The sequence below is a fragment of the Helianthus annuus genome, chromosome 15, assembly GCF_002127325.2.
Source record: "Helianthus annuus cultivar XRQ/B chromosome 15, HanXRQr2.0-SUNRISE, whole genome shotgun sequence".
NCBI classification, from domain to species: Eukaryota; Viridiplantae; Streptophyta; class Magnoliopsida; order Asterales; family Asteraceae; genus Helianthus; species Helianthus annuus.
In genome coordinates, this window is record NC_035447.2 from 41,839,192 (window position 1) to 41,864,624 (window position 25,433).

General features: G+C 35.6%; 2 protein-coding genes across 3 annotated transcripts; both read left to right on the forward strand.

Annotated features, from left to right (window-relative positions):
- The first annotated feature begins 936 nt into the window (after nucleotides 1-936).
- On the forward strand, nucleotides 937-3,666 carry LOC110905360 (transcription factor BEE 1). The gene is made up of 6 exons (XM_022151167.2): nucleotides 937-1,328; nucleotides 1,419-1,538; nucleotides 2,012-2,077; nucleotides 2,253-2,321; nucleotides 2,400-2,480; nucleotides 3,480-3,666. The coding sequence occupies exons 1-6, from the start codon at nucleotides 945-947 to the stop codon at nucleotides 3,573-3,575; spliced, it is 816 nt and encodes a 271-aa protein (XP_022006859.1). The 5' UTR covers nucleotides 937-944; the 3' UTR covers nucleotides 3,576-3,666.
- A 12,673-nt stretch (nucleotides 3,667-16,339) lies between these two features.
- LOC110905362 (vacuolar protein sorting-associated protein 25) lies at nucleotides 16,340-18,934 on the forward strand. Of its 2 annotated transcripts, XM_022151169.2 has the most exons (6): nucleotides 16,340-16,462; nucleotides 17,505-17,644; nucleotides 17,779-17,832; nucleotides 18,213-18,301; nucleotides 18,396-18,471; nucleotides 18,666-18,934. In XM_022151169.2, the coding sequence occupies exons 1-6, from the start codon at nucleotides 16,404-16,406 to the stop codon at nucleotides 18,785-18,787; spliced, it is 540 nt and encodes a 179-aa protein (XP_022006861.1). In that variant the 5' UTR covers nucleotides 16,340-16,403; the 3' UTR covers nucleotides 18,788-18,934. The 2 variants fall into 2 exon arrangements, 1 of the variants encoding a protein (XP_022006861.1); XR_004880768.1 differs by lacking the exon at nucleotides 16,340-16,462 and adding an exon at nucleotides 17,197-17,414 and having other exon boundaries at nucleotides 17,505-17,832.
- The last annotated feature ends 6,499 nt before the right edge of the window (nucleotides 18,935-25,433 follow it).

The window sequence follows — 25,433 nt, forward strand, 5'->3', positions numbered from 1 at the left end:
GGAATGGGCGAGACTAGTTAGAAGTTCTTCCCTTTCCATCATACTCAAGGCAAAAAGCCTACCAATGGCCATGCATCCTCCAAATCCCCATACTCTACCAAAAGCAATTAATTAGTTGTCCCATTCATGATTGTGGACCCACAAAATTTGCACCCACCACACGTATTTCCAATGGTGCACTTTGCAGCCCTTTCACCTTTACAATTTACGTTATATGTTTTTTTTTTCAAGATCCAGAAACTCTCATATGAGAGAACGAACTAGACTTTTGTTGTCTATAATCTATTGATTGACAAATATGATATGTCTACTAGCTAGATGGATAATGTTCCAAAACCAACTTACAATTTATATGTTCTTCATATAATTAATTAGTGTACATAGCATTGGAGAGAAAACTGGTGTGCACGTTAGTGTGAGCCCATGCTTATGTAATTACCATGTGTATTAAACCGAAACCCCTAAGAGTTGGCCTAGAGGTAATTCCATGGCTTTTACTTCCGATTTTGCCAAAGGTTCAATGTTTAGAAATAACTAAATGTACTATGAGTAAAAGAGGGCAAACCCGATGCACGAACCTCCCACATGTGCAGGGTCCAGGGGTGTCAAGCGAACTTAGTGCATCCTTATCTGATTGTTTCAACGACTCGAATCCGAGACCTCCAGATGGCAGCAACCTTACCGTTGCTCCAAGATTTGCCCCAAAAGATGACGAATACCATGACTGGAAAAAAGGAAATGCAATAATATGGCAAAGGAAAAAGAAGAGATAAAAATGCTTAATGAGGAAACCCTATTACTGGTTTAATGAAGCAACACGAAAGTAAGATAACCTAACTATATTATTTCAAGAAGCCCATGCACTCTTCTTTTCCTATTAAACAGCTTCTTTGGAACATCATTGAAGGCTTATTTTTATAAAACAAAACCCTCCCTTTCATCTCATGGATGATCACTTTACCCTAGAACTCAACTCAAACATGGAACTTCTAGACAACAGCAACAGTCCTTCACTTGGAAATTTCAATTCATCCAATGATAGTGGTCACGAGTTTACGCCTTTGTCTGGAAACAACTTGGCAGACCGTCGTTATCAAAGGCATGACCATAGTCTTCCATTCATGCCTTTACCAGATGGTACTGAAGATAATCCAAGCTTTAGTTTTGACGAGGATCATCAAGCTGATTCTTTTTTTGATCCGTTGGCCCGTTTCCCTACAACAGAAGATATGATCAACAGAATGTCTGGGAATGAAATCTTGGGAAATTCCAATCCCATTATCTTTAGATCCGGAGTTATCGGAAAGAATAAAGCCAACAGAAATAGTGTATGCTTTTTGCTGTTCCTTAATTTATTAAACTTTCTCTTAGATGATAAAGATTGATTATATTGTGTATGTTTTATGCAAATCGTTCAGGGATACGGTGGTAGAAAAAGAGGGAAAAACAGTGCAGCCAAAGTGGAGAAACCGCGAGAAGTTGTTCATGTGAGAGCAAGGAGAGGTGAAGCTACTGATAGTCACAGTTTGGCAGAAAGGGTTTGTTTCAATCATAAAATTTCTCTAATTCTTTTTATATGGACTTAAAGAAGGACCATGGCTTATTTACAAGATAAGAAGTGTTCAAATCAAGCCAATAAAATAAACCCGTGTCGAAAATGAATTGATTTAGCTGGACATGATGACTAAATTAATGGACACGAACAAGAAACAAAACATATAAAAATAAAACTCACTATACCAAAAATAGTTTCTTGAGTCGATTCACAAAACTAAAACAAGATGACAATTTAGGTTGCAAATTCAGCAGAATTTTTTTTATAAGATACTCAAACACCAAGTTTTATGTTAAATATGGTTTTGCAATATGTTCCAAATTTTCTAAGTTAAATTTGGTTCCGTGGTATCTTCCAAATTTTGTAGACATATGTAGTTTTTATTAGATGCTAAAACTCCAAAATTCTAATGAGATAATACTACCGTCTTGATTATCTTGATGGTTTCTGGATTAGTTGAGAAGAGAGAAGATAAACCGAAAATTACGATGCTTGCAAGAACTAGTTCCAGGATGTTATAAGGTATGAGCTAATCGCGGTTTTCCCATCTTACTCAAGATCCTCACCTTTTTCTATTCAGAATTAATTTATGATCAAATAAATATTTCTATATAACAAATTGTTTCTATGTATTTTTAATAATTTTCCATCAGTTCTTTTAAAAGTTAATTGTCTTCTTTGTCTTGTGTACCTGCAGACAATGGGAATGTCAGTAATGTTGGAAGTAACAATCAATTATATAAGATCTTTGCAGAATCAGATCGAGGTAACTTATGTGAAAATTTACATAGTTTGTTATCAAGTTACAAAATTTTAACCATCTTCATTATTGTGTGCTTCCCAGTTTCTGTCTATGAAGCTTACAGCTGCAAGCATGTTTTATGACTTCAATTCTGCTGAAATGGATGCTTTTGATACAATGAAGGTAACATGTTACTTTTGGGATCGGTAGACTAAACTAAAAGTGCATACCAAATCATGAATATGATCTTATAATGAGTAATTGGTTGTCAAGTTTTGAATTCTCTCATTATCTAGAAGCATGTTTAGAATTTCCTTGGGTTTTAGTGTCCATAATAATAGGTTCGTTCAAAAAGTTTGTGGCTCGAGGCTCCCTCGACAATAGCTTGCTCAAAATCAGCTCGTTACTAAATGAGTTGAGTCCGGGTCAAGGTAAGCTGGCTCCTTGTCTCGTTTCTTTGGCTCGTTTAAATTAAAGCCAAAATTTTAATATTTGTAATACTATAACCCAATTTTAATATATATAGGTTATAAATTTGTAATATGTAAATTACGCATTATGCGTATGTTAAAAGCATAAAATTTATGTGTGATTCTGTAAAAAAAAAATTAAAAAACATCTAAAAATAAACGAGTTGTTCCGAGCTTTTTAAGCTGAGATTGAGCTCAACATTTTAGCTTTTTAGGATAATTGGCCGAGCCGGCTTGTCTCTGTTTGTAAACGAGCCAAGCCGAGCTTGTTTGCCTTCATTTGTAACTGAGTCGAGCCCAAGCTGGCTCGACTTGTTTAAGCTTTATGGTCAGCCTGTTGATATTGGCATATGAATGCATTAACTACGTGGTCACTAAATCACTAGTACCAAACTACAAAGCGCTGCTTAGGGCTTTTAAACAATACACATTTTGTCGAAATCTGAATTTTATCAGTTTCTTCATTTAGGGTTTTGTAAAGCAGATTTTATAACTTTTTTACAAGAGTAACATTTCTCCTATTAACTTCCAGCTCCAAATATCAATATGAATTAATTCTAGTTGAGCCGTGGGCTAGATGTAACATATCTAGTACCTAATATAAATAACGATGGATGGTCACATATCGTATGTTTATACCATTTGTTTTATTGGTTGAAAAATTAAAATTCGATCATAGGTAAGTAAATCAGTGAAAGAATTGATGTTACAGGATCAAGGATATGGTTATGAAGCACAAGTTACGGACACGATGGGTGGGGAAGGATATGGAAACCTTCTACAATTTCAATCAACTTGGCCTCTTTGAACTCCATACATCTCTTTGGAATTTATATGATACATACATGTGGCATGCATACTCATTAAATAAATGCCAAAGGTACTCCTTTGCGGAAATATATTTAAACATATTATCTAATAAACATGTATAAGATGATCTAATAATGGTGTTTGATTTGTGATGTACGTGCACTTTGTATTTACTTACTTGTGCCTTACTTTAAGCTTTTTACAACCTTTTTTTTTCTCTCGAGTCTATTATGATTCGATATGTGATTCTCGTGGTAATGATGATTGAGTGGAAGAGTTGGTGATGGGGCATAGTGGGAGGCATAGGTGCTAGGGTAAATTGCATAAAAGAAATTGTTAACTAGATCTAGACTATAAAAGCTAATATATAAAATGTTCATCGTCATCATCCAAATGGTTGTTTCGTGTTAGTGGATGGTCACAACGCGCTCTTGACATGTATCTTTTTTACTTCTTAAAGAGAGGCTTTAGCTCCAACTTTTGGGGAAACTCTAATGGAGAAACGTCTTGTTGGGTGTCAAATCGTTTTAGCTTAATATCTAATTTAATTGGGTATTAGAAATTAGAAAAGTAAGAAATGTATTTAGGAATTTCAACTTACAACTTTTAACAATTTAACGAGTGTGCCTCCAAAGGGTATTAAGTAATCAGGTATTGTGTTGGGTGTCAAATCAAACAAAATATAGTATATGAACCTAGTTTAACACACATGATTTGTATGAATAAAAGTATGGAATGTGCCCTCGGTGATACTTAGTGTAAATATAATTGTTATTGAAGAAAACGAGAGGGTTGTTTCGATTATTAAAAAAATCCGAACATTAGTTCTAAAGGAAGTTCAAATATTGAAAAGAAATTCCAACACAAAGGTAATCTATTGATTTGATTCGACTTATGATCATAAACAATCATGGTGCAACGATCCTTTTATTAAAGGATTTGTTTCGATAGTAGACATCGAATCATACTAACGTACGTAGTAACGTCCACTCACTACTAGAAAAAGGGACAATTTTCTACAGAAATTTCCTACACAATTTTTTTCGTCACAAATTACTACACTTTTATGACGAATTTCCTACAAAAAAAAATTCAAGATTTTGTTACAAATTTTCAATGCATCTATGACGAAAAATAAGAAAACCCTAATTAATTAACAGTTGCGTAACAAATCTATCGGAAATAACCTACAAAACAAAAAAATAAAGGAAAACGATATCGTTTCCTACACATTTATGACGAAAAATAAGAAAACCCTAATTAATTGACAGTTGCGTAGGAAATGCGTAGCAACTTGCTACGCATTTATGACGAAATATTTATTATTATACTTAGATTATATTTTATTATTTAATCAGTATTATTATTAATTATTGCGTAGGAAATGTGTAGCAACTTGCTACGCATTTGTGATGGAAATTTATTGCGTAGGAAATGCGTAGCAACTTGCTACGCATTTATGACGAAATATTTATTATTATACTTAGATTATATTTTATTGTTTAATCAGCATTATTATTAATTATTGCGTAGGAAATGTGTAGCAACTTGCTATGCATTTGTGATGAAAAATTTATTGCGTAGGAAATGCGTAGCAACTTGCTACGCATTTATGACGAAATATTTATTATTATACTTAGATTATTTTTTAATGTTTAATCAGCATTATTATTAATTCCAACACAAAGGTAATCTATTGATTTGATTCGACTTATGATCATAAACAATCATGGTGCAACGATCCTTTTATTAAAGGATTTGTTTCGATAGTAGACATCGAATCATACTAACGTACGTAGTAACGATTTGTTTAACCAAATTAAGTTCGTTCATTAAAAGCAATCTACTACTTTAGGCTTGAACCGTTCAAATTTAAGTGTACAAATTAGTATAAGCTATAACTAAACACAGATGTCGTTCATAATATTTCATTGGATTGTATGATTATATAATGAGTTTGGAGTCATAGAAAAACTCCAACAACTATCAACTATGTGTTCTTTTTTACAAGCCTTAAAATCTTATTAGGGTTTCAAATGTTGAAAAACTTTATTAGAAAAAATAATAAGTGACCAAGTTTATTGCAATCTAATATGTTACCGAATTAGATTCTGGTTTAAAACCAAAAAATCACACAAACAAACCATTGAAGAATCTAATCTAACATAATCGTTTTACATAAGTTTTTAAATCAAGATTAAAAAAAATAAACCTAATTGTTAAAACAAAAATAATTCAGTCAAATTGTTAGAAAAGTTAGTGCTACAGTCTTCAAAAGTTCAAAGTTAAGAGGGTTAATGTGTCAACTTTCTAGTTGAAGGGATCTTAGTTGTAATAACGGGTGTATTAGCTATTAATGGTAGTTATAAAACATTCACAGAATTAGGTTAGGTCATTCTTCTATCTCCTCAGTTTTGTGTCTTCTTTTTTTCTATTGGTTTGTAATCATTTGAAGTTTCTAATAAACAATCATAATCGTTGGTTGATGATCTATATTTTATGTAATTGTTGAATCAAATTGATTAGGGTTAAGTGCATAGTTCCGCTATTGTGGTAACAATTGGTATCAGAGCTATGGCTCATCAATTGATCAAAGTTCTTTGATAATTCTTAAATTGAAGGTGTTCTTAATCGACTGTATATTAAGATTGCACACAAGCTATTTGCTTGTCTGGTAGAATGTCGTTCAAAGAGCAAAACACATACAATCAACAACCAACTCTAATGCTTAATCCTTAACCCAAATAATGAACTAAACATAACATTATATAGGGTCCACATATAAATCGGCCCACATGGCCTAACCCAAGCCCACTAGAAAACTAAGTCCAAATAACCTATAAGTGCGTTTGATAAAGACAAGCGTAAACCTACTCAATTTTATGGCGTTACAAAGTTTAATAATGGTGTCAACAAAGTACGACATATAGAAATTCGATGGAAGAAACGATTTTAGTCTTTGGTGCCTAAAGATGTGACTATTAGTTCATAATGGTGTAATTGAAGTGTTGATAAGTGAAGATAAAGTAACCACTGTTTAACAGACAAAGAGAAGAAAGAATTGATGGAGAAAGCGCACAGTGCCTTCATTCTAAGTCTGTGGACAGAGCTTTGAGGGAAGTTTTAAAAGAAACCACTGTTGCAGGGGTGTTGACAAAGATTAAAGGATTGTATATGATGAAATCATTTGCCAATAGGTTATATCTAAAGAAAAGATTGTATATTTTTCAGATGAATCAAGGAAAGATTGTAGACTTTTCATATGAATCTAGGAAAGACAATTGGAGATCATATAGACAAGTTTAACAAACTCATATTGGATCTTGAATAAATTGAGGTGACAATTGATGATGAAGATATGGCAATTATACTTTTGGGATAATTACCTCATGCATATGAGCATTTTGGCAGCTATGAATTCAAAAGAATTGCATAAGAAATCTAACAGAAGGAAAAGAAGGTTCTGGTGGTCTTTTTGTAAGAAGAAGAACTAAAAATAGAAACACAAAGATGAAGTTTAAACGAAGGTCAAAATCAAAGACAAAACTGATGTGTTTTGTATTTAATTCCGAGAAACAAATTAAGAAATATTGCCTTAATAGACTCAAGAAGAAAAAACTGATTATAGTTCTTCAAAGAATTCAGGAAATCACTCTCCTAAAACTTCTTTAGAAGGATGTGATAGAGCAGATGTTTTGGTGGTTTCTACATCAAACATGGGCGATGAATAGGTAATGGACTTAGGAGGTTACTTTCACATGACACAAATAAAAAGAGTTCTTCAAAGATCTAGTTGGGAGATAAAAGACTTTATCAGATTCAAGGTATTGGAAAAGTTAGTTTCAAAAATGGATAATGGATCTCTAATAACCCTCAAGAGTGTGAGGCATATTCCAACTTTAAAGAGAAATTTGATTTCACTTAGAACATTTGAAAGTGATGGCTATCAAGTTATTCTAAAGAATGGGAAGGCAAATGTTGTTAAGGGGTCGACGGTTGTGTTGTGTGGTACTAGATTAAACAACAATATATATTCCTAGATGGTAAAGTGGTCACTTGCTCTGTATGTGTTGCTAAAGGTAAAAGTGAGGAAACCTCTAAGTTGTGGCATATGAGAATGGGGCATATTAGCATACAAGATTTAGTTGAGTCAAATAAGCAACATTTAATTAAAGATATAGAAGGTTGTGATGCTGGTTTCTGTGAACAGTTAATTGCAAGCCATTTGATTGTGGTAGGTACACCACAACAAAATGATTTGGAAAAGAGGATTAATAGAACACTTTTGAGTAAGTTAAGGTGTTTGTCATTTCAAATTGGTATGCCTAAGATGTTTTGTGCTGAGACTTTATCCACAACTGCAATACTTATCAATATGCCTCCTTCATCAGCTTTATAAATGAAAACTCCTATGGACAGATGGTCTGGAAGTTACAGTAGGCTAAGGGTATTTGGGTCTTTAACCTATGCATATGTTAACCAAGGGAAACAAAGAGCGTGAAGTGTGTAATATTAGGTTAACCTAGGGGAGTCAAAGGTTATAGACTATTGAGAATGGATGAGGGTAAACCAAAGGTGATAATCAACAGAGATGTTCCTATGATCAAGGAAGACATTTTTATAAAAATTTAATTGGTAAGCAAAAATATGAAGAGGTTAACAAGTATAACCATGGTCATGGAGTTCAGTTTGAGGTGGAGTTATTCCCTGATGAAACAAGTAATGAGAGTGATGTTTCTCATCAGTCAGAAGGTGTAAGTGGTGATACTTATAATTATTGTTTGGCTAGAGATAGCGCAAGGAGACAAACTCTTAAGCCAGTCATATTTAAGGAAAATGATGACATTTCTGCGTTTGTTTTTTACAGTTGCAGAATTCTAAAGTACTTGTGAACCACTAACTTACCATAATGTAGTTAATTGCATAGATACAGACTAATGGGTTAAAGTTATGGTTGAAGAAATGGATTCTTTGAAAAAGAATGCAACTTGGGTACTTGTAGATAAGCGTAAGACCACAAGCTAGTGAACTGCAGATGAATTTTCAAATTAAAAGATGAAATTCAAAAGGGAGAAGTTCCTAGGTACAAAGCCAAGCTGGTTGCAAAGGGTTTTACCCAAAGGGCTGGTATAGATTATAATGAGATATACTCTCTTGTGGTGAAACATTCCTCAATCAAAGTTTTGTTGTCACCGGTAGCAATTAATCTAAAACTAGAACATCTAGATGTTAATATAACTTTCCTTCATGGAAATACAGAGGATGACATCTATATGAAACAACCCACTGGTTTTGAGGTTAAGGGGTGAAGACAAAGTGTGTTTGTTGAAAAGGTCTTTGTATGGGTTAAAACAGTCCCCACGGCCGTGGCACGTGAGGTTTGATGAGTACATGATTACTCAAGGGTTTCAAAGAAGTTCACATAACAGTTGTGTTTACTGGAAATTGGGCAGGAATGGGAATTGGGTTTACTTGCTGCTTTATGTTAATGATATGCTAGTTGCAAGCAAGCATACATGTAGATATTGATGATACCAAAAGGGTGTTAATGAAAAAGTTTGATATGAAGGAGCTTGGACTAGCTAAGAAGATTCTTGGAACGGAAATATCCATAGATATAAAATCAGGTTTGATCAAGTTAACTCAAACTTCTTATGTGAAGAAGGTGTTGGAAAATTATTCTATGAGTTAAAGCAGGTCAGTTACAAATGTAGAATATTCCTTATGATAGTGTAGTTGGCAGTTTGATGTATCTAATGGCATGCACTAGGCCAGATATAGGGTATGCAGTGAGTGTTCTTAGCAAGGTAACTTAGTAAACGTGGTAAATAACACTGGTAGGCTGTAAATTGGGTTCTTAGATATCTTAATGGTACTAAAGATGTTGGTATTGTTTTTGGGCAAAATTATAGGACAGAACATGTTGTTGCCGGTTATGTTGATGCAGATTTTGCTAAAGATCTAGACAAGGGTAGAGTAACTTGTTATACTTTTTGTAGGGAGTTTAGTTAGTTGGAAGTCATCATTACTGCATGTTGTGGCTCTTTCCACAACAGAGGCAAAGAATATTTCTCTCACTGAGGTTGTAAAAGAAGCAATGTGGCTCAGGGGTTTTGTTTATGAGATTGGTGTTAAAATGGAGAGTGCAGTTGTATGGTGTAACAAAGGGTGTTGTTTACTTCTCAAAAAAACCAGATGTATCATGAAAGAACTAAGCACGTTAATGTGCGGTTTCAAATGCTTTGAAACTAAGAAGAATGTTGTTGACATGCTTACAAATGCTTTGAATGGTTCTAAGTTCCAGCATTGCTTGAAGCTTTATGTGTTTCTTAATGTTTGTTTTTAATGATGTTTGAAGACCTTTAACTAAAGGTGGAGATTGTTAGAAAAGTTATAGTACTACAGTCTTCAAACGTTCTAAGGTTAAGGGGGTTAATGTTTCAATTTTCTAGCTGAATGGGTGTTAGTTGTAGTAACGGGTGTATTAGGTGTTATTGGTAGTTACAAACCATTCATAGAATTAGGTTAGGTCATTCTTTTCTTTTCTCAGTTTTGTTTCTTCTTCTTTTGATTGGTCTGTAATCTTTTGAAGTTTCTAATAAATAATCAAATTGTTGAATGTTGATCTGTGTTTTGTGAAATTATTGAATTGAATTGATTAGCGTTAAGTGAATAATTCCGCTATTGCATTAACATAGATATATTTGATTAAATCAGTCAAAACAAATAACAAAAGAAACAGAAAAGCGAAACCCCAAATTACTTCAGTTGTTAACTTTTTTTCTTCTTCAGCGGTCGAAGTCGTTTTAGCCGTGGCAATTGCCAATGGGGTGGTGGTCCATTGGCAAAGGTAAAACCTTTAAACACATTGGAAGGGGAGATCTTGAATTCAAGTTCCATAGACGACAAGAATAAAAGAAATTTGCCGTTTAAAAAAAAACTCCAATTGCCAATCTAGAAATTTTGCACCCCAAAAAAATCCAATCGGTTACCTTTCTTTCTTGTGGGCCTTGGACTATTTATTAGAGCCCACTAGTTTAGTCCATTTATATCTAGTCTAATAAAATCTAGCCCACGAGAATCCCAAATATACTTCTTTTCTCTTATGCTAGTTGACTTTAATTTCCTTTCAACTCATTTTCATGACATCCATGCCATTTATTAAATTCCAAATTTTCATGGGGTCATATTTGGGTATGGTAGCTAAAATTGACCTATATTTGCTTGTAAAATATATTTGGCCATCTTTGGTTATAACGGGTGTTAATGGGTAATATTTAAGAGTAATTGCCTTAACTTATATTTGTTTGTGGTGTTTCATGATCGGTATGAACGAGACATTTTCATGTAGTGACTTGTGTTATGTTATATTTGGTTGTCATGAGAAGTGGTAGGTGTTATTAGCTAGTTCTTGGTTATAATGAATGAGCCATATTCACGGCCTCGTTTGCGGTATGCGCATATAATGTATATATGTGTGGGCGTTCGGGGGGCAAAAGTGAAAGTGCACTAATTCTAACGTTATTTTACTAATTTCGTGAAAATAACGTTAAAAGAGGCGGATGGTTAATCATGCTTAATGTGGTGGCGTTGATAGCCGAAAGACAAGGGGGTACGTGCACTTATCGGCATTTGTCTCAATTGCTGAGTGTTATGTACCTTATGTCTAAGGCTTGATGCAAAACTACAATCGAGCCGGGGGTCTGTGTGGAAGCAACATTTCTATTCCTACAGGATAGAGGTAAAGTTGTCTACATCTTACCCTTCTCAGACCTTACCTTAGCTTTGCTATTGGTGGGATTTACTAAGTATGATGATGATGAATGAGCCATATTCAACTGTAGTGGCTTATATTTATTGTAATGGGTTATGATGAGACATACTTGAGTGTAGCGCCTTCTATTGTGTAATACTTGCACTACAAGAACAGGGCACCTTTAGCGGCGACAGATTGTCGCCGGTATTGCCGGTTGTCGCCGGTAAAGACTTTAATGAGGTTGACCAGAGGTTGACCAGGGATAAGATTTGTGTGGCTAGGGATTAAAGTTCTGACATTTACTTTTAGCGGAGACTAGCTGTCGCCGCTTTTACCCTAACCGTGTCGCCGGTAATGATTTATTAATCCCCAACCGTCAGATCATGCTTTTGATCAACGGATGGGGTTTGGTTTGAGATTTTGTGACGCGGATCGACCAATAGCGGCGACATTTGACCTGTCGCCGCTAAAGGTGTCGCCGCTAAAGGTGCCCTGTTCTTGTAGTGTTGGTTGTAGTGTAACAGGTGTTAATTGGTCATATATAAGTGCAACACACTATCTTGAGTTATATTTGCATGTAATCTTGAGTTATATTTGCATGTAATGCTTCATGACAGGTATAAATAGTCACATTTAGTAGGGCCTTATAAAGGTCATAATGAGTATTGATCGGTGATTTTTACATATGTTGTATTGCACCTTATTCTTTTAAATAACATCATTATTTTGATAAAAATATATCACTTTGATGTGATTTTGTTATAAAATATGCTTAAGGTGGAAGCAAGTTAAAACAGTCTAATTGATTAAAAAAATAGAAATATGCTACTGATTTTCAATTGAATATGACTTAACCTTTTTTTTTTTTTTGGAAATTTTTAAAATAAATACTATTATAGATACATGAAAATCTTGAGCGCCCCCCACAAAAGTTTGCCATCACCCCACTTAAACTTATCAAAACGCCCCTCGTGAAATTTAGAAATTGACCCTAAGAAAAAACAAATTATAAATTTGTAAATTTAAAATACCAAATTATAAACACTAATTATCAATATAATTTATATAACTATCGATTCATTTAGTATTTATTAATTAATTTATATTAATTATAATTATTATTATTATTATTATTATACATATAATTTAGTTATTTTTTTATATTTATATAAATGGTAATTATTATTATTTAAATATATATTTAATATATTAATAAAAATATATAAATAGAAAGCTCGATTAGTCTCGCGAGCCGCCTCGAGCTCGGTAAGCGAAGCTCGGGCTCGGGCTCGTTTAATAAACGAGCTTGTTTTTAGGTTCGGGCTCGAGCTCGAGCTCGTTTAAGCTCAGCTCGTTCAAGCTTTTTTTCGAACCGAGCTCGAGTAGCTCGCGAATAGCTCGACTCGTTTGCACCCCTAATTAAAACCATTGTGACTAATTTTGCCCAAACTGGTTTAAACCTCACTAGCCCAATAGCCATAAACTTAGCTCTTTACTCTTAGGCCTTAGCCCATGATTTTAAAGGTTTAACTCTTATTAGATTAAAATAAAAATCTAGCAGAAATTGCAAAGAAAAAGAACAAGTAACGACAAACAACGCCAAGACCCAACAGTCAACCTTCTCGATGGCGTATCTCTTAGCAAGCCCAATTTTGGCCAGAATTCCGACTTAGGTAAGTGATTAAGGTGCTGTTTGTTTTTTTTCAAAAAGGTCTGCGCAACCTCTTATGTCTGCGTCGCGCAGACCACGCGCAGACAATGGCCCCTTCATACTGTTTGTTTTCCGGAAGATGTTTCATTAAAAAAGGTTTGCCCGCCCTCTTCTTGGGGCAGACATGGACCAACTTCTTTTTACCTCTTCTCTCCTCTTCTCCTCTTCTTTTCTCTCTGAGCTTCTGCTCTCAAACAACAAAACCCTAGGAGACTCCTCCCACTTCTTCACCCCATCTCCTCCACCACCTCATCACCCTTCCACCGTCCGTCTGCCACCCATCGTCCGCCACCCACCTCCCTCCTCACCAGCCCCAGCCACCTCGTCGAGCCTACCACCGGAGCCACCCTCCTCCTCCAACATCTTTCATCTCCGATCCTCCTCCGCCACCGCCTAGTGGCGGCGCCGAACAGAGGGGAGGTTCACGTTAAACTTCATCGTCTCCTTCACCCACTTCGATGATGATGGTGATTAGGTATGCTGGAACCGGTGTAGATGGTGTTATATGGCGGTGGTGTTGTTTGTTGGATGTTCACGGTGAGTCGGTGATGGTTGCGGGTGTTCGGAGGTGAACGCGACTAAAGTAGAGGTGGTGCGGTGGTCGTCGTCTTCTGCTACAGAGGCCGTCTTCTGCTACAGAGGTGGTTGACAAAATTAATTTAAGGGTCTATAAGTAATTAGAGTATGCAGGTTTAATTGATGTTAGGAATTTTATTGTGATTTAAGAACAAGACCTTTAATGACAGATTCATGTTTGGGGGTTTATGGTTATTATTTCAGATTCATGTTTGGGGGTTTAAGCTTATGTTAATTGTGTATGTTTCAGTTTATGGTTATTGTTTCAGATTCATGTTTACTTTTTATGTTTAGATTCAGGTTTATGTTAATTGTTTACGTTTAGGTTTATGTTAATTGTTTATTTCAGCAGCTTGCAGAAATTAAAAAACAAACAGTCTTCTTCTTGCAGACTGCAGAGGTTTGGTCCACCTCTTCTGCTACAGATGTCTGCAGATGTGGTCCACAGACTGCAGACATTTTACCTTTAAAAAAACAAACAACACCTAAGTGAATCACTCATTTGATAGTTAGTTTTACAGTTTTAATTTGTTTGGTTAGGAAATAGGGACTAGGGTTTGAAAATTTATACAAATTATAAACTTTAGATTTACAACATTAATTTTATGAGTAGACAAATAGTTAACGTGAATTAGAACACTGAGGTAATGTTTGGTATGCAGGAATGAGAGGTGGAATGGAATGGACTATTGTCAGGGAATGAAAAAAAGAGTGTTTGGTTGGTCGATGAAATGGAATCGTCCATTCCAAAAAGCATTCCATTCCCTCAAAATCATTTCATCCGTCTCCCCTGTTTTTTTTTTCATTCCATTCCCTCTTCACCCTTCATTAACAACACCACAACCCTCCACCGTTGCTACCACCACCCACCACCACTACCGTCATTCGCCGCCGTCACCCACCTCCGCCTCCACCTGCCACCATCGCTACCACCATCTACTGCCGCCACCCACCTCCGTTTCCGCCACCCACCGTCGCCACTGCCACCTTCGATCATCGCCGCCACCATTGCCACTGCGACCTCCGATCACCGCTGCCACCGCTATCAGCTGCCACCACCATTACCACCTCCGACCACTGTCGCCGCTACTACCACCTCCGGCCACCCCCTCCACCACCATCGCCATCGCACCGTCGTCCACCACCACCACCGTTGTCACCATCCGTTATCATCTCTACCCACCACCGCCGCCAACCACCGCCGCCGTTACAACTGACACCTAGCACCACGCACCATCATCGCTCATCACAGACCACCGCCTTCTAATTTTATTCCTTCGGCTTTTTTCGCATACCAAACAACAAAAAGTATTTGTTCATTCCATTCACACATGGTAACCAAACAAGACATGGAATTGTAATGATCAATTCCATTACCTCATCTATTCCATTACCTCGTCCATTTCATTCCCCCATCCATTCCATTCCCCCATACCAAATAGAACCTGAATGCTTACGAATTATGATTAAATTAAAAAATTAAACACGCTAGAGAATAAGTTATATTATATTTTAAATTTTCATCATGCATTTCTATGATATTTTACGTACTTTTGTTGATTATATAATAGTTAGTTTGATTATCATTTTTATAGGGTTTATTACATATATTCCTTTATTAAAGACTCTAATTACATATTTATCCAACAAAAAAATTAATTACATATTTCCCCTTCTTATGGTAAAAGGACACAAATACCCTATCAAGCATAAAAAAAAAAACCCTACCACCTTCATTCTCTTGTTCCCACGACCACGGTCACCATCGGCGTTCACAAACCCTTGACGACAAGATTACCTTTCGGCGAAGAGAACCAACTACGAGAAGATCACTCGGAAATTGCTTGGTTATATGACCAGGCCCGACCCCACTCGAACCAGACCAAAAAAAATATTATGTAGCAATAAACAAACGACCTGACCCCTATAAGTTTCGCCCCCTACGGAAAAAAATTATGGACCTGCCACCGGTGGTGATATATACAGTATGCTAATGTATTTGGAATGTTTAGAACGAGAATATTTTCTCCAATAGGTCATTTAGATAGGGATGAGAAATTTCTTCATATTGAAATCGAACTAATACAATACACGGTATTCGGTTTTAACTTTAGCTCAATTTTAGATAGGGATGAGAAATTTCTTACTGAATACCAATATCTCTATCGTAACCTCCTAATTCCTCAAATCAGTTTTAATCAAATATTTCAATTTCGGTTCTAATAAACTCTCGTGTTTCACAAGTTATCAAAGTTATTTTGATTCGAAAATTTTTAACTTTTTGTTGAATATTTCCTGTTTTTTTTTTTTAGTTAAATGCCATTTTAGTCCCTGTGGTTTGGGCCATTTTGCCAGTTTAGTCCAAAGGTTTCATTTTTAACTTGTGGGTCCAAAAAGGTTTCATAGTTGCCATTTTAGTCCACTGGGTTAACTTCATCCATTTTTTCTGTTAACGAGAAGGCTAATTCGGTCATTTTATATGGCTGAATTGCCCTTTTAGTTAACAGAATTACATACAAAATGACCAAATTGACCTTCTCGTTAACAGAAAAAATGGATGAAGTTAACCAACTGGACTAAAATGGCAACTGTGAAACCTTTTTGGACCCTCAGGTTAAAAATGAAACCTTTGGACTAAACTGTCAAAATGGCTCAAACCACAGGGACTAAAATGGCATTTAACTCTTGTTTTTTTTTTTTTTTTTTTTTGTAACTAATATATTTATTCATCGTCTTCTATTTTCTGCAGCAGTAGATATATAGGGTTAGGGTTTATTGAGACAATGCAGACACTTGGTGAACTAAAGCTACCACAGTTCTTTAATTATCCACCGTATTTCACGTAATTACTTACATCTTTTGTTATATATCAGTTGTTATTGTTATCATTATAATATTATATTGTTTTGTTACCTATTTAGTGGTTTATGTGTAGTTAAATGTTAAACATTCTGCACCAAAATTAGAAGTGAAAGTGTGTTGGTTTGATTGATCCTACATCAACTTCTAATTGTCTGGTCATTGTTTATATGTGGTTTTAAATTTTTCGTCGAGTTATGCCTAAAGAGTTAATTACTGTTTTCGTCCCTGTGGTTTGTCAAAAATCACTATTTCAGTCCATTAGTTTAAAATTTGCGATTTCAGTCCCTGTGGTTTCACTTTCGTAACCATTTCAGTCCTTGTGGTTTCACTTTCGTAACCATTTCAATCCATTATTCTGGTAAGTACAGGGACTGAAATGGTTACAAGGTGGACTGAAATGGTTACGAAAGTGAAACCACAGGGACTGAAATCGCAATTTTTAAACTCATGGACTGAAATAGTGATTTTTGACAAACCACAGGGACGAAAACAGTAATTAACTCTATGCTAAAAGTTATGTTCTCATTGAGGGTTTTTCAACTAGTTGTTAAATGATGATAAGAGCATCTCCAATGCTGAAACGATGAGGGGATCGTATGCCAGGTGGCCAGATGGAGGATGTGGATCCCTCTCTCGCACACACATATATAAATAATTTTATATATTTTTTCATTTTTTTAGAAAAAGTGTTTGAAAGTGGACGTAGCATTGAAGAGAAAAATGGGTGTGACAGCTAGCTGACGTGGCATGTTTGGGGGCGTTTGAAAGGGGATGCATTGGAGATGCTTTAAGTGAAATCCCATTTGAGATTTATCGGAACTCGTAATTTGGTGTTAGGTTCACCAATGTGACTATGGTTTTATAATTTGATTCTTAAAGTTTAATTATTCAAATGCCACTGGACAAAACGGAGACACAATACCTGCGTTTGGGTGTTTCTTTATTCATATTCCATATGTAGTTATATATACTTTGATCTCTGATTCCGGAGTAACTGGTAGCGATTTGGTAACTTTGATCAGGTTGCAGCCCGTGAGGGAAACTCAAGAGAAGCAGATACAACTCTGGAAGGAACTAATTATCGCTTATTGTCGGATGCAGAAGTTATTTATAATTGGATTAGAAGAGGACTTTCCACTATTCTCAAACCCTGCTATAGAAAGTGACCACTGCTTTCTTCTAGATTCCACTTCGCGTTTGATTATATGCTTCACTAAACCCTTTGCATTGATTAGAAATGGTAATCATATAGAACTGTATTTTGTTTTCTGAATCAAGTTGGGTCCGGTAATGCAGGGTCTTTAAATTATGATGCAAGATCAGCTTTCTTATCAGCTCTAGTTTCAGACGGTATGTTTCCCTTCGATTATCCTTTTCATTTTCAGGTGATAGATATGATGAGAGGTGACAAATCAAGTAGGCCAGGTTACGGGTCAAACAGGTTGTTTTATGTGTGTGTCGTAATAACTAATAAGCCGAGTCAGGATGGACCGACCAGACCCACTTTTTTTGTCCATTTTATTATATATTATAATAAATTAGTACCAAAATTATGATTTAAAAAAACTGTGTTATTTAAATTAGAATTTTAGTACACTTTATGAATAACATACAATTGTGACCAAGTTCCATATAAATCGATTAAAATTGTCACCTCTAGATACGATGATCTTTCATACAAGAAGCAATGTTGTTTTGTCCACGTTTACTAAAAAAGTGACATTACACAGGTCGTGCAGAATGGACGGATAAGGGTCATAGACAGTGTCTCATCCTCTGGCACCAAATTCAAGAATGGGCAGACATTATTTTACGCTTTGTGAGTAATATGCAACCACACTGTGTTGTTCCCCCTACAAGTGGTGATGCTGCTTTCTTAATATAAGTTAGTTATGGTTTCAATGTTTAACTAGGTAAAGGATAACGGGTTGGAGGACAGCGTAATGACGCTGGAGGAAATGCGTTCAGGAGTTGAATCACGTGGAACAGGTAAATAGGTTTATCTTTTCTCGAGCATGTCTATCTTTATGACTGTTAGGATCTGTAGTCAAATATATTTACAAAATTTTCTTCTAACCATTTTGTTGTCATTTTTTTTTGTTTTGTATTTTGCGTTTCCTTTTCTCATTTTCCTTCTCACTACTCGAAAAATGAACTTCCATCAATTACTCATCGTCTTGTAGACATTCATGGGATGGACCATACGGTGTTAACGAGAGCACTTAAACTTCTAGAAAACAAGGGAAAGCTTGCAATCTTCAAGGGAACTTCAACTGACGATGAAGGTGTTAAATTTTCCGTGTGATCTAATACGAACGCGTAGTGTAGTTCTAGCACGCCGTGACAATTTTTTCAGTTTTTCATTCAAATAATAATATTAACACACTTCCATATGGATACTGCTCCAAGATTGCCTTCATTAGTCTATAGACTCTACAGTTATTTGATTTTTTTGGAGGAATAATCAAAGTGGGTTTGCTATTCATTTAAAAGTAAAACTATGGTCAGCTGTAGTTTTAGCAAAAAGAAACTGGCTTTTCTTTTCTTCTAGTGTTCGGAATATATGCATTCGTTGTTACGTATCAAGTGCTTATAGGTCGAATTCAAAGTCGAGCGAATGCTATTAAAGTCGAGTGCACCATTATTGGGCATCTATAACATCAACTATTAGGTGGAATCATCGATTCGCTTGAAGCTGTAGATACTCGGATACTTTACTTTCGAGCACATATTCTATGCTTTCTTTTAGAGTTGGATGGTCTGCATTTAGCTACATTATTAACTAATCTACGAGTTACAGATTTGGACTTTATTCCCAATGACTTATTCTCTGAAATATAAATAAATTGTGAAATGCGTATGAATCACATGTTTTTCATATCAACATAAACCCACTAGCAGTGTATAAAATGGCTAAAAATATATCACTTTTATATACACCATACCACACCACGTCAAATTAAAAACCGCAAAAAACAAAAAAAAGAAAAAAATAGATAGGAGATAACACGACCCAAGCTAACAAAAAAAAAACACCCGCCACATACAAACCATATAGACATGACTTGTTATTCAGGTGTTCATGGATTTATTGATTTATATTCAAATAAAGTTAAAGTTCTTTTTAAAAATGATATCTTAATATATTGTTTATTATTCATAGAACGAGGAAGCATATGTTTGTTTATGGAATAATATCTAAAGTAGCCAACAAAGCATCTGCTTTGGCATATGTTATGCTATGTTAAACAGTAGTGACACCCTAATTTCAACCTAAATTACATAAATTGCAGCCATAAATTAAACCTAAAGATAAAAAACACATACCTTTAACTTAATGAAGATTGAAGAAGTCGAATAAGAGTACAAGACTACAACAACGAGTAGCGTTTTGGCCTCTGTTCTCGAACAAGAAGCTGAAGTCGAACAGTTCTGCAACCTGCGTTTTCCCCCCTTCTGCAATTCTGGCTTGTGACGATCTGTTCTTCTGGTCGATGTCCAAAGTAAACGAATTTGGGTTTTTTTTTTTTTTTTTTTTTTTTTTTTTTTTTGATAGGGTGGACTTTTAAGTTGGGCTATATAATGATTTGATGTAGGTTATATAATATAGATTCTAGTATTCTACCAAATATAATGATTTGGGCTATAATATTTGGGCTAATTAAATATTTTATTTAGGCTATATAAATAAAAAAATTTAAACTGGGGGGTCGAAATTGTATATACCTAAATTTTTTTTTTATAAAACCGGGGGGTTAAAGACGTATATACCTACAAAATCATATACGAAACATACATATATAACACTACTGACCGAAAAGTTCGGGGGGGGGGGGGTCGGACGCCCCTCCCCATCCCTCCCCTCCCCTCCATGTCTTTCCAAATTGGAAAGACTATTATCAGGCAAAAAAAACCTCATTTTCCCTCCCCTCCCCTCCCCTCCCCCTGTTAAGTGGATCTCTGGAACACAGTATTAAATCATGCGCCCCTGGTTATAAAATCAATTTATAATCACATTATAAGTTTATAACCAATATATGTTGAATCAAATTCCAGTTCCTGTGCCACTTAGTTTTGCATAAACAAAACTTATATACCATCTGGATAAGGGTATAAAGCAACTTATTACCTGGTCCCCTCATTCTTTTTCATGTTTCAATATTGCATGACATTTATATTTAATGTACGCCTGAGATCGGGAGATGTAAAAGTAGATAATCATTGTTACGAAATTTGTCAAGCGCGTAAGGTGTGCACCTAGGCACTGAGTTGATGTCATTGCACCCCAGCGCCACGCTCATGTGTCAAGGCTCGATATATTTTTTTTAAGGTTTTGACCATTTGGTCGTTGGTGATGATGAACAATGAATGTTGCAGATCTTCTGTGTACATTATTAGTTTGAACTCTTGGAATTAATCGAGTGATTATAATTGTCAAATTTTATTAAATTTTTTTTGTTAAATTTGTGGAATGATTTTTTTTTTTTATAATTTCCTATGCCTATTATATATATTTTTTTTATATTTTTCCTTTTATTGCATTTTTTTTGTCTAAGGCGTGCACTTTTCTTGTGCCTTGTGCCTAGGCGACAAACGTGCCCTTTGCACCTTGTGCGCGCTTTGCAACATTAACTACTATGATTGTAACGTTCAATCTGGTCTACATAAGGTACAATCTAATAAAGCAGCCGAAGGCGGCCATGCCATAGATATCTTGGACTCAAAAAATATTAACCATCACTCATATTCATATACGTTTAGTAAGCTTGACTCATTTATTATGAGTTTCAAGTAGTTCAATGGCTAGTTTTTCTTTATGCATTGATTAAACACATTTGTTGGTTGAAGATTTTGATGCCACACAACTCAATGGACCCAAGATTTGCATTAAAGTTGACAAAAGGGATTTCTTTAAGACCAGATCTCAGAATCTACAAGCTGCAAAGCCAACATCCCCAAGTTTTTAAGCAAGCTATCACTTTATTTGGATGTTGTCCAGTTTGTTAAAGTTAGAATCTTTAGTATCTAGCAAGTGCATCACAAATAAAACCTGAATGTACGTGCGCGTACCAATGTACCACACGCAAAGCACGAGGTCCCACTTACAACTTTCTTCCTAGTTTTTTGCCGATGCATCCTCACATCAAGAAACATCATAGGAATGAACTATGACCATATATGATAAATGGCATTAAAGTAGTAAACTAACATGCGATAATGGTAAGATGCATGCTTGTTATGTCATTATCATATATAGACACTCCTTATAAACACATCCATTATCATCATAATTATGATGGGTAATTTAGTAACCCAAAGTATATGGCCAAATTAGAGAAGAAAGAAAAGTGTAAAGGAACACATATGAAATATAAACCAAGACTCTTCTTTTGCTGAATGGGGAGCAGGGCCTGGAATTCTAAAGTGAGATTTTCAAAGTGGCATAAAGTGAATGCTTGATTTACTTTTTTATTTTTTTCCATATTTTTTTGAACGGCCAATGAAATAAAAGACCGGCAACCTGGGGTAACCCAATGACAAAAGGCGACCTTATACGCCCGCGAATGCAGACATGGCTAGCGCTGGGTAGCCTAAACCCACCATCTCCAATTCCGGGGAAAACCCACTGCTAGAAATCCCACTGTGGTAAAACCCAGTTGGAATCTGATTCGAACTTTAGACTTATGATCTCAAGCCCAAATCTATATACTTCCCTACAGTGCCAATTGAGCTATAGCTCATCTGCATAATTATATGAAATACTATCCATACAAAAACTCTATATGTTAAATATATTTGCATATTTTGTCTTTGATCTGTAGACAAAAGTGGAGAAGAATGAAAAAGATGCTCCAATTCCCAACAGTTCATCCTACTAAGATTCTTGTTTTTTTAGCAGCCTTAATCTTCTTGAATAGAAGCCTTATGATTGGGATACTCTAAAACATATCTGACATGTGGGTCCCATCAATCTTTATTCCATATATCACAGGCTTATATGTAAGCAATGGTACACAACACAAGTAGGATTTAACTGTCTCACCCCTAAGAAAATACCATCTCTGCTTTCAACCTTCCCTACACATAATACTATGATTTCTAGTACGCATAAGCTGTTTATTTTTCTTACCTGTATTGGATTATTTACAACTGAACCATATATGGTCTCTGGGTTCCGAAACATAGGCATTGAAGTCCCAACGGGTCATCATCGCGTGCTCAAAACAGTTTCCATGGTGGACCCGCAAGCAAAGCCGTCATCTGCCGCTTTGAACAAGAAATTTGACCCGTATGATACGAGTAAAAGACGAGTTCGAAGAGGGTCAGACCCGATTCACAACCGATCTTAATAAAAGGCTATGCTGATTTTTTAAAGTTGTGTTGGTATTGCGGTAGAGTGGTGTGCATAATCAGACCTTAAGAGTGGCCTCGAGGGATGCGGGTCATGATCGAAAAGAGTTCATAATTCTGGTTTGAACTAGAACAAGAGAGAGCAGAGAGCCAGAGATGTGTCTTCATTTGTTGCTTTTACATTCTTATAGAACTAGTGCTATTGTTTTCTACTTGTTCCTAATCTACTATCATATTGTCTCACTAGCACTAGTAGTGGCGGATCCATGAATTTTCTGGGGATGAAAACGGGCCAGGGCTAAGCAGGATTCGGGGTTGGATTGAGTAACCTGGGTACCCGACCCTAGACCAGACCAATAAACCAAGTTTGGTTCTCGGTCTTGTTTTGGAGATGAATCCGGGTAGGCCCTTAGTCCGTTAAAAAAAGAAAGAAAAATTTTATGGGTTTTGTGATAGATTATGCATGAAAACATTTATATTATGTTTTGTTCGGGCTTAATCGGTATTGGGATTAGGATCAAATACAAAGGATCCTTATTGTAAGAAGTGTAAGAAGGATTTATAAAGTGACAACTGACAAGTGTCCAATAACCTAAAAAAACCCACTACACAAAAAAAAAATAAAAAAAAAATAAACATCCACCACCACCAAAAACCTAAACCCTCACCCCCACCCCCCCCCTCCCCCATCACCCACCCCAAAAAAAAAAAAAAAAATTTACTGGAGGGGGGGGGGGGGTAGGTTTTTTTAGGTTTTTGGGGGGTGGGGTGGGGGGGGGGGGGTTTAGGTTTTTTTTGGGGGGTGGGGGGAGTGGTTAGGTTTTTTTAGGTATATTTGTAGAGTAACTTTGATAGTTATTGATAATTACAAAAATGCCACCTTGTCTTTTTGAGTTTTCCTTCAGTTTGTATGTTTAGTATGTTAAGATTATTTGTACAAGAACTTTACCCTACTTATATAATATATTAGCATAAAAATTTATTATATTCAGTCATGTTGCAACTTGTAGTGGTGTTCATGATTCGGTTTAAATCTATGAAACCGTCGGAACCAGTCATTTGTTTGGTTTTGTGGTCGGTTTTTGTAATTTTTTTCCTGTCTGCCGGCTTAAGAAATTTACAACTGTATTGAACGGTTTGGACGCTTGGTTAACGGTTTAGAGCTTAGACTTTAAACCGGTCAAAAAAAGCCAAACCGGACCGTTAGTTTTTTTGGTGCATAAATTTTATAGTTTTTATATAGGCTTTATATTTTTTTTTTCACATAAGACTGTGTAAATGGGACAATGGGGCACTTTTATCTGGGCCTAATATTTAAATTTAACGCTACATTATGTGGGTTCTTATCTGGGCCTATAAATGTAGATTTTGACTTCCGATTTCTATGCAAACAAATTACAAAAAGGTGTATAAATAATAAACTATAAAGTCCAAAACCTGGAAACCCAACGGAAACCATGCTCTTAGTAACGGTTTGGTTTTACTTTTCAATGGTTCGGGTTCGATTTCCAATAACTAAAAACCGTTACCGATGTTTTGCTCATAGTTGGACCTAAAAGAACGTCAAAATCAGACCGTGAACACACTTAACAACACCCGAAAAGATCAAGACTGGCCCATCCTATATCGGCCTAGTCTTCATTTTTTCAAAGTTTTCAGGTCTGGTACGGTTTCAACCCGGTGAACACCCCTGTGTTCGGGTAAAAAACTGAACTTATCTGTATATGTTAAAATATAACAAAAGACCATACACTACTCTATATATTTACCAAAATTCCAATAATTCAAATTTGGTGTTAGCTGTGGAGACGGTCTTGATGATCTATTAGTCGTTTCTCACCAATCCAGAAACATAGGCATTGAACCCCCAACGGGTCATAATCGCTTGCTCGAAACAGTTGATTTTTTTTTTCTGTTCAGTTATGTTGGTATTGCAGTCGAGTGATGTGCATAAACAGACTTTAAGAATGGCCCTAAGGCCCAAGTGGTGCAGTAAATATTGTCATGATTAGAAAGGTTTATCAAAGTTGGTGTTTGTTGTGTGTCAAAAACCAAAGTGAAAGTATTTTGTAATTCTTGTTTGAACAAGGGAAAGAGCAAAGATGTGTCTTCATTTGTTACTTTTTACATTCTTAGAGGATTAGTAATTTAGTGGTATTGTTTTCTACTTGTTTCTAATTTAATATCATTATATCTCATTTCTCCTAGCACACATGAATCCATGACTTTTTGTCAAAGGAGCTGAAATCGGGCAGATTTAGATGTTTGGGTAAAAACAATTGCATTTTGACCAAAAAAATACATGAAATGGTTTGATATTATTTGAAAATAAAAGTAAAAATGAACTTCATCAAATCTTATTAAAAAAGGGTTACAACAAGTTTAGTGTAATCAGGTCTCTAACTTCTAGTTGCAACAAGTTTAGGCTTTTTTTAGAACGACACTTGTAGTTTAGTGTATTCGGGTCTCTAACTTCTAGTTGCAACAAGTTTGTTTGAAATCTAATTAACTTTTAGATCGTCTTTGTTGCTCCAAAAAAATAATGAGAAAGCATATTATTTTCTTACTAATGACAAAGAATTGCCCTTGGGAGCCTAAGT

Bases quoted from the DNA above. Each gene is read 5' to 3' on its own strand.
- LOC110905360 (XM_022151167.2), top strand. From the start codon at position 945: ATGGATGATCACTTTACCCTAGAACTCAACTCAAACATGGAACTTCTA. The intron at 1,539-2,011 runs GTTTGTTTCAAT...TTTCTGGATTAG, and splicing joins GTCACAGTTTGGCAGAAAGG to TTGAGAAGAGAGAAGATAAA. The intron at 2,078-2,252 runs GTATGAGCTAAT...GTGTACCTGCAG, and splicing joins TAGTTCCAGGATGTTATAAG to ACAATGGGAATGTCAGTAAT.
- LOC110905362 (XM_022151169.2), top strand. From the start codon at position 16,404: ATGCAGACACTTGGTGAACTAAAGCTACCACAGTTCTTTAATTATCCA. The intron at 17,645-17,778 runs GTGACCACTGCT...CCGGTAATGCAG, and splicing joins CTCAAACCCTGCTATAGAAA to GGTCTTTAAATTATGATGCA. The intron at 18,472-18,665 runs GTAAATAGGTTT...ATCGTCTTGTAG, and splicing joins AGTTGAATCACGTGGAACAG to ACATTCATGGGATGGACCAT.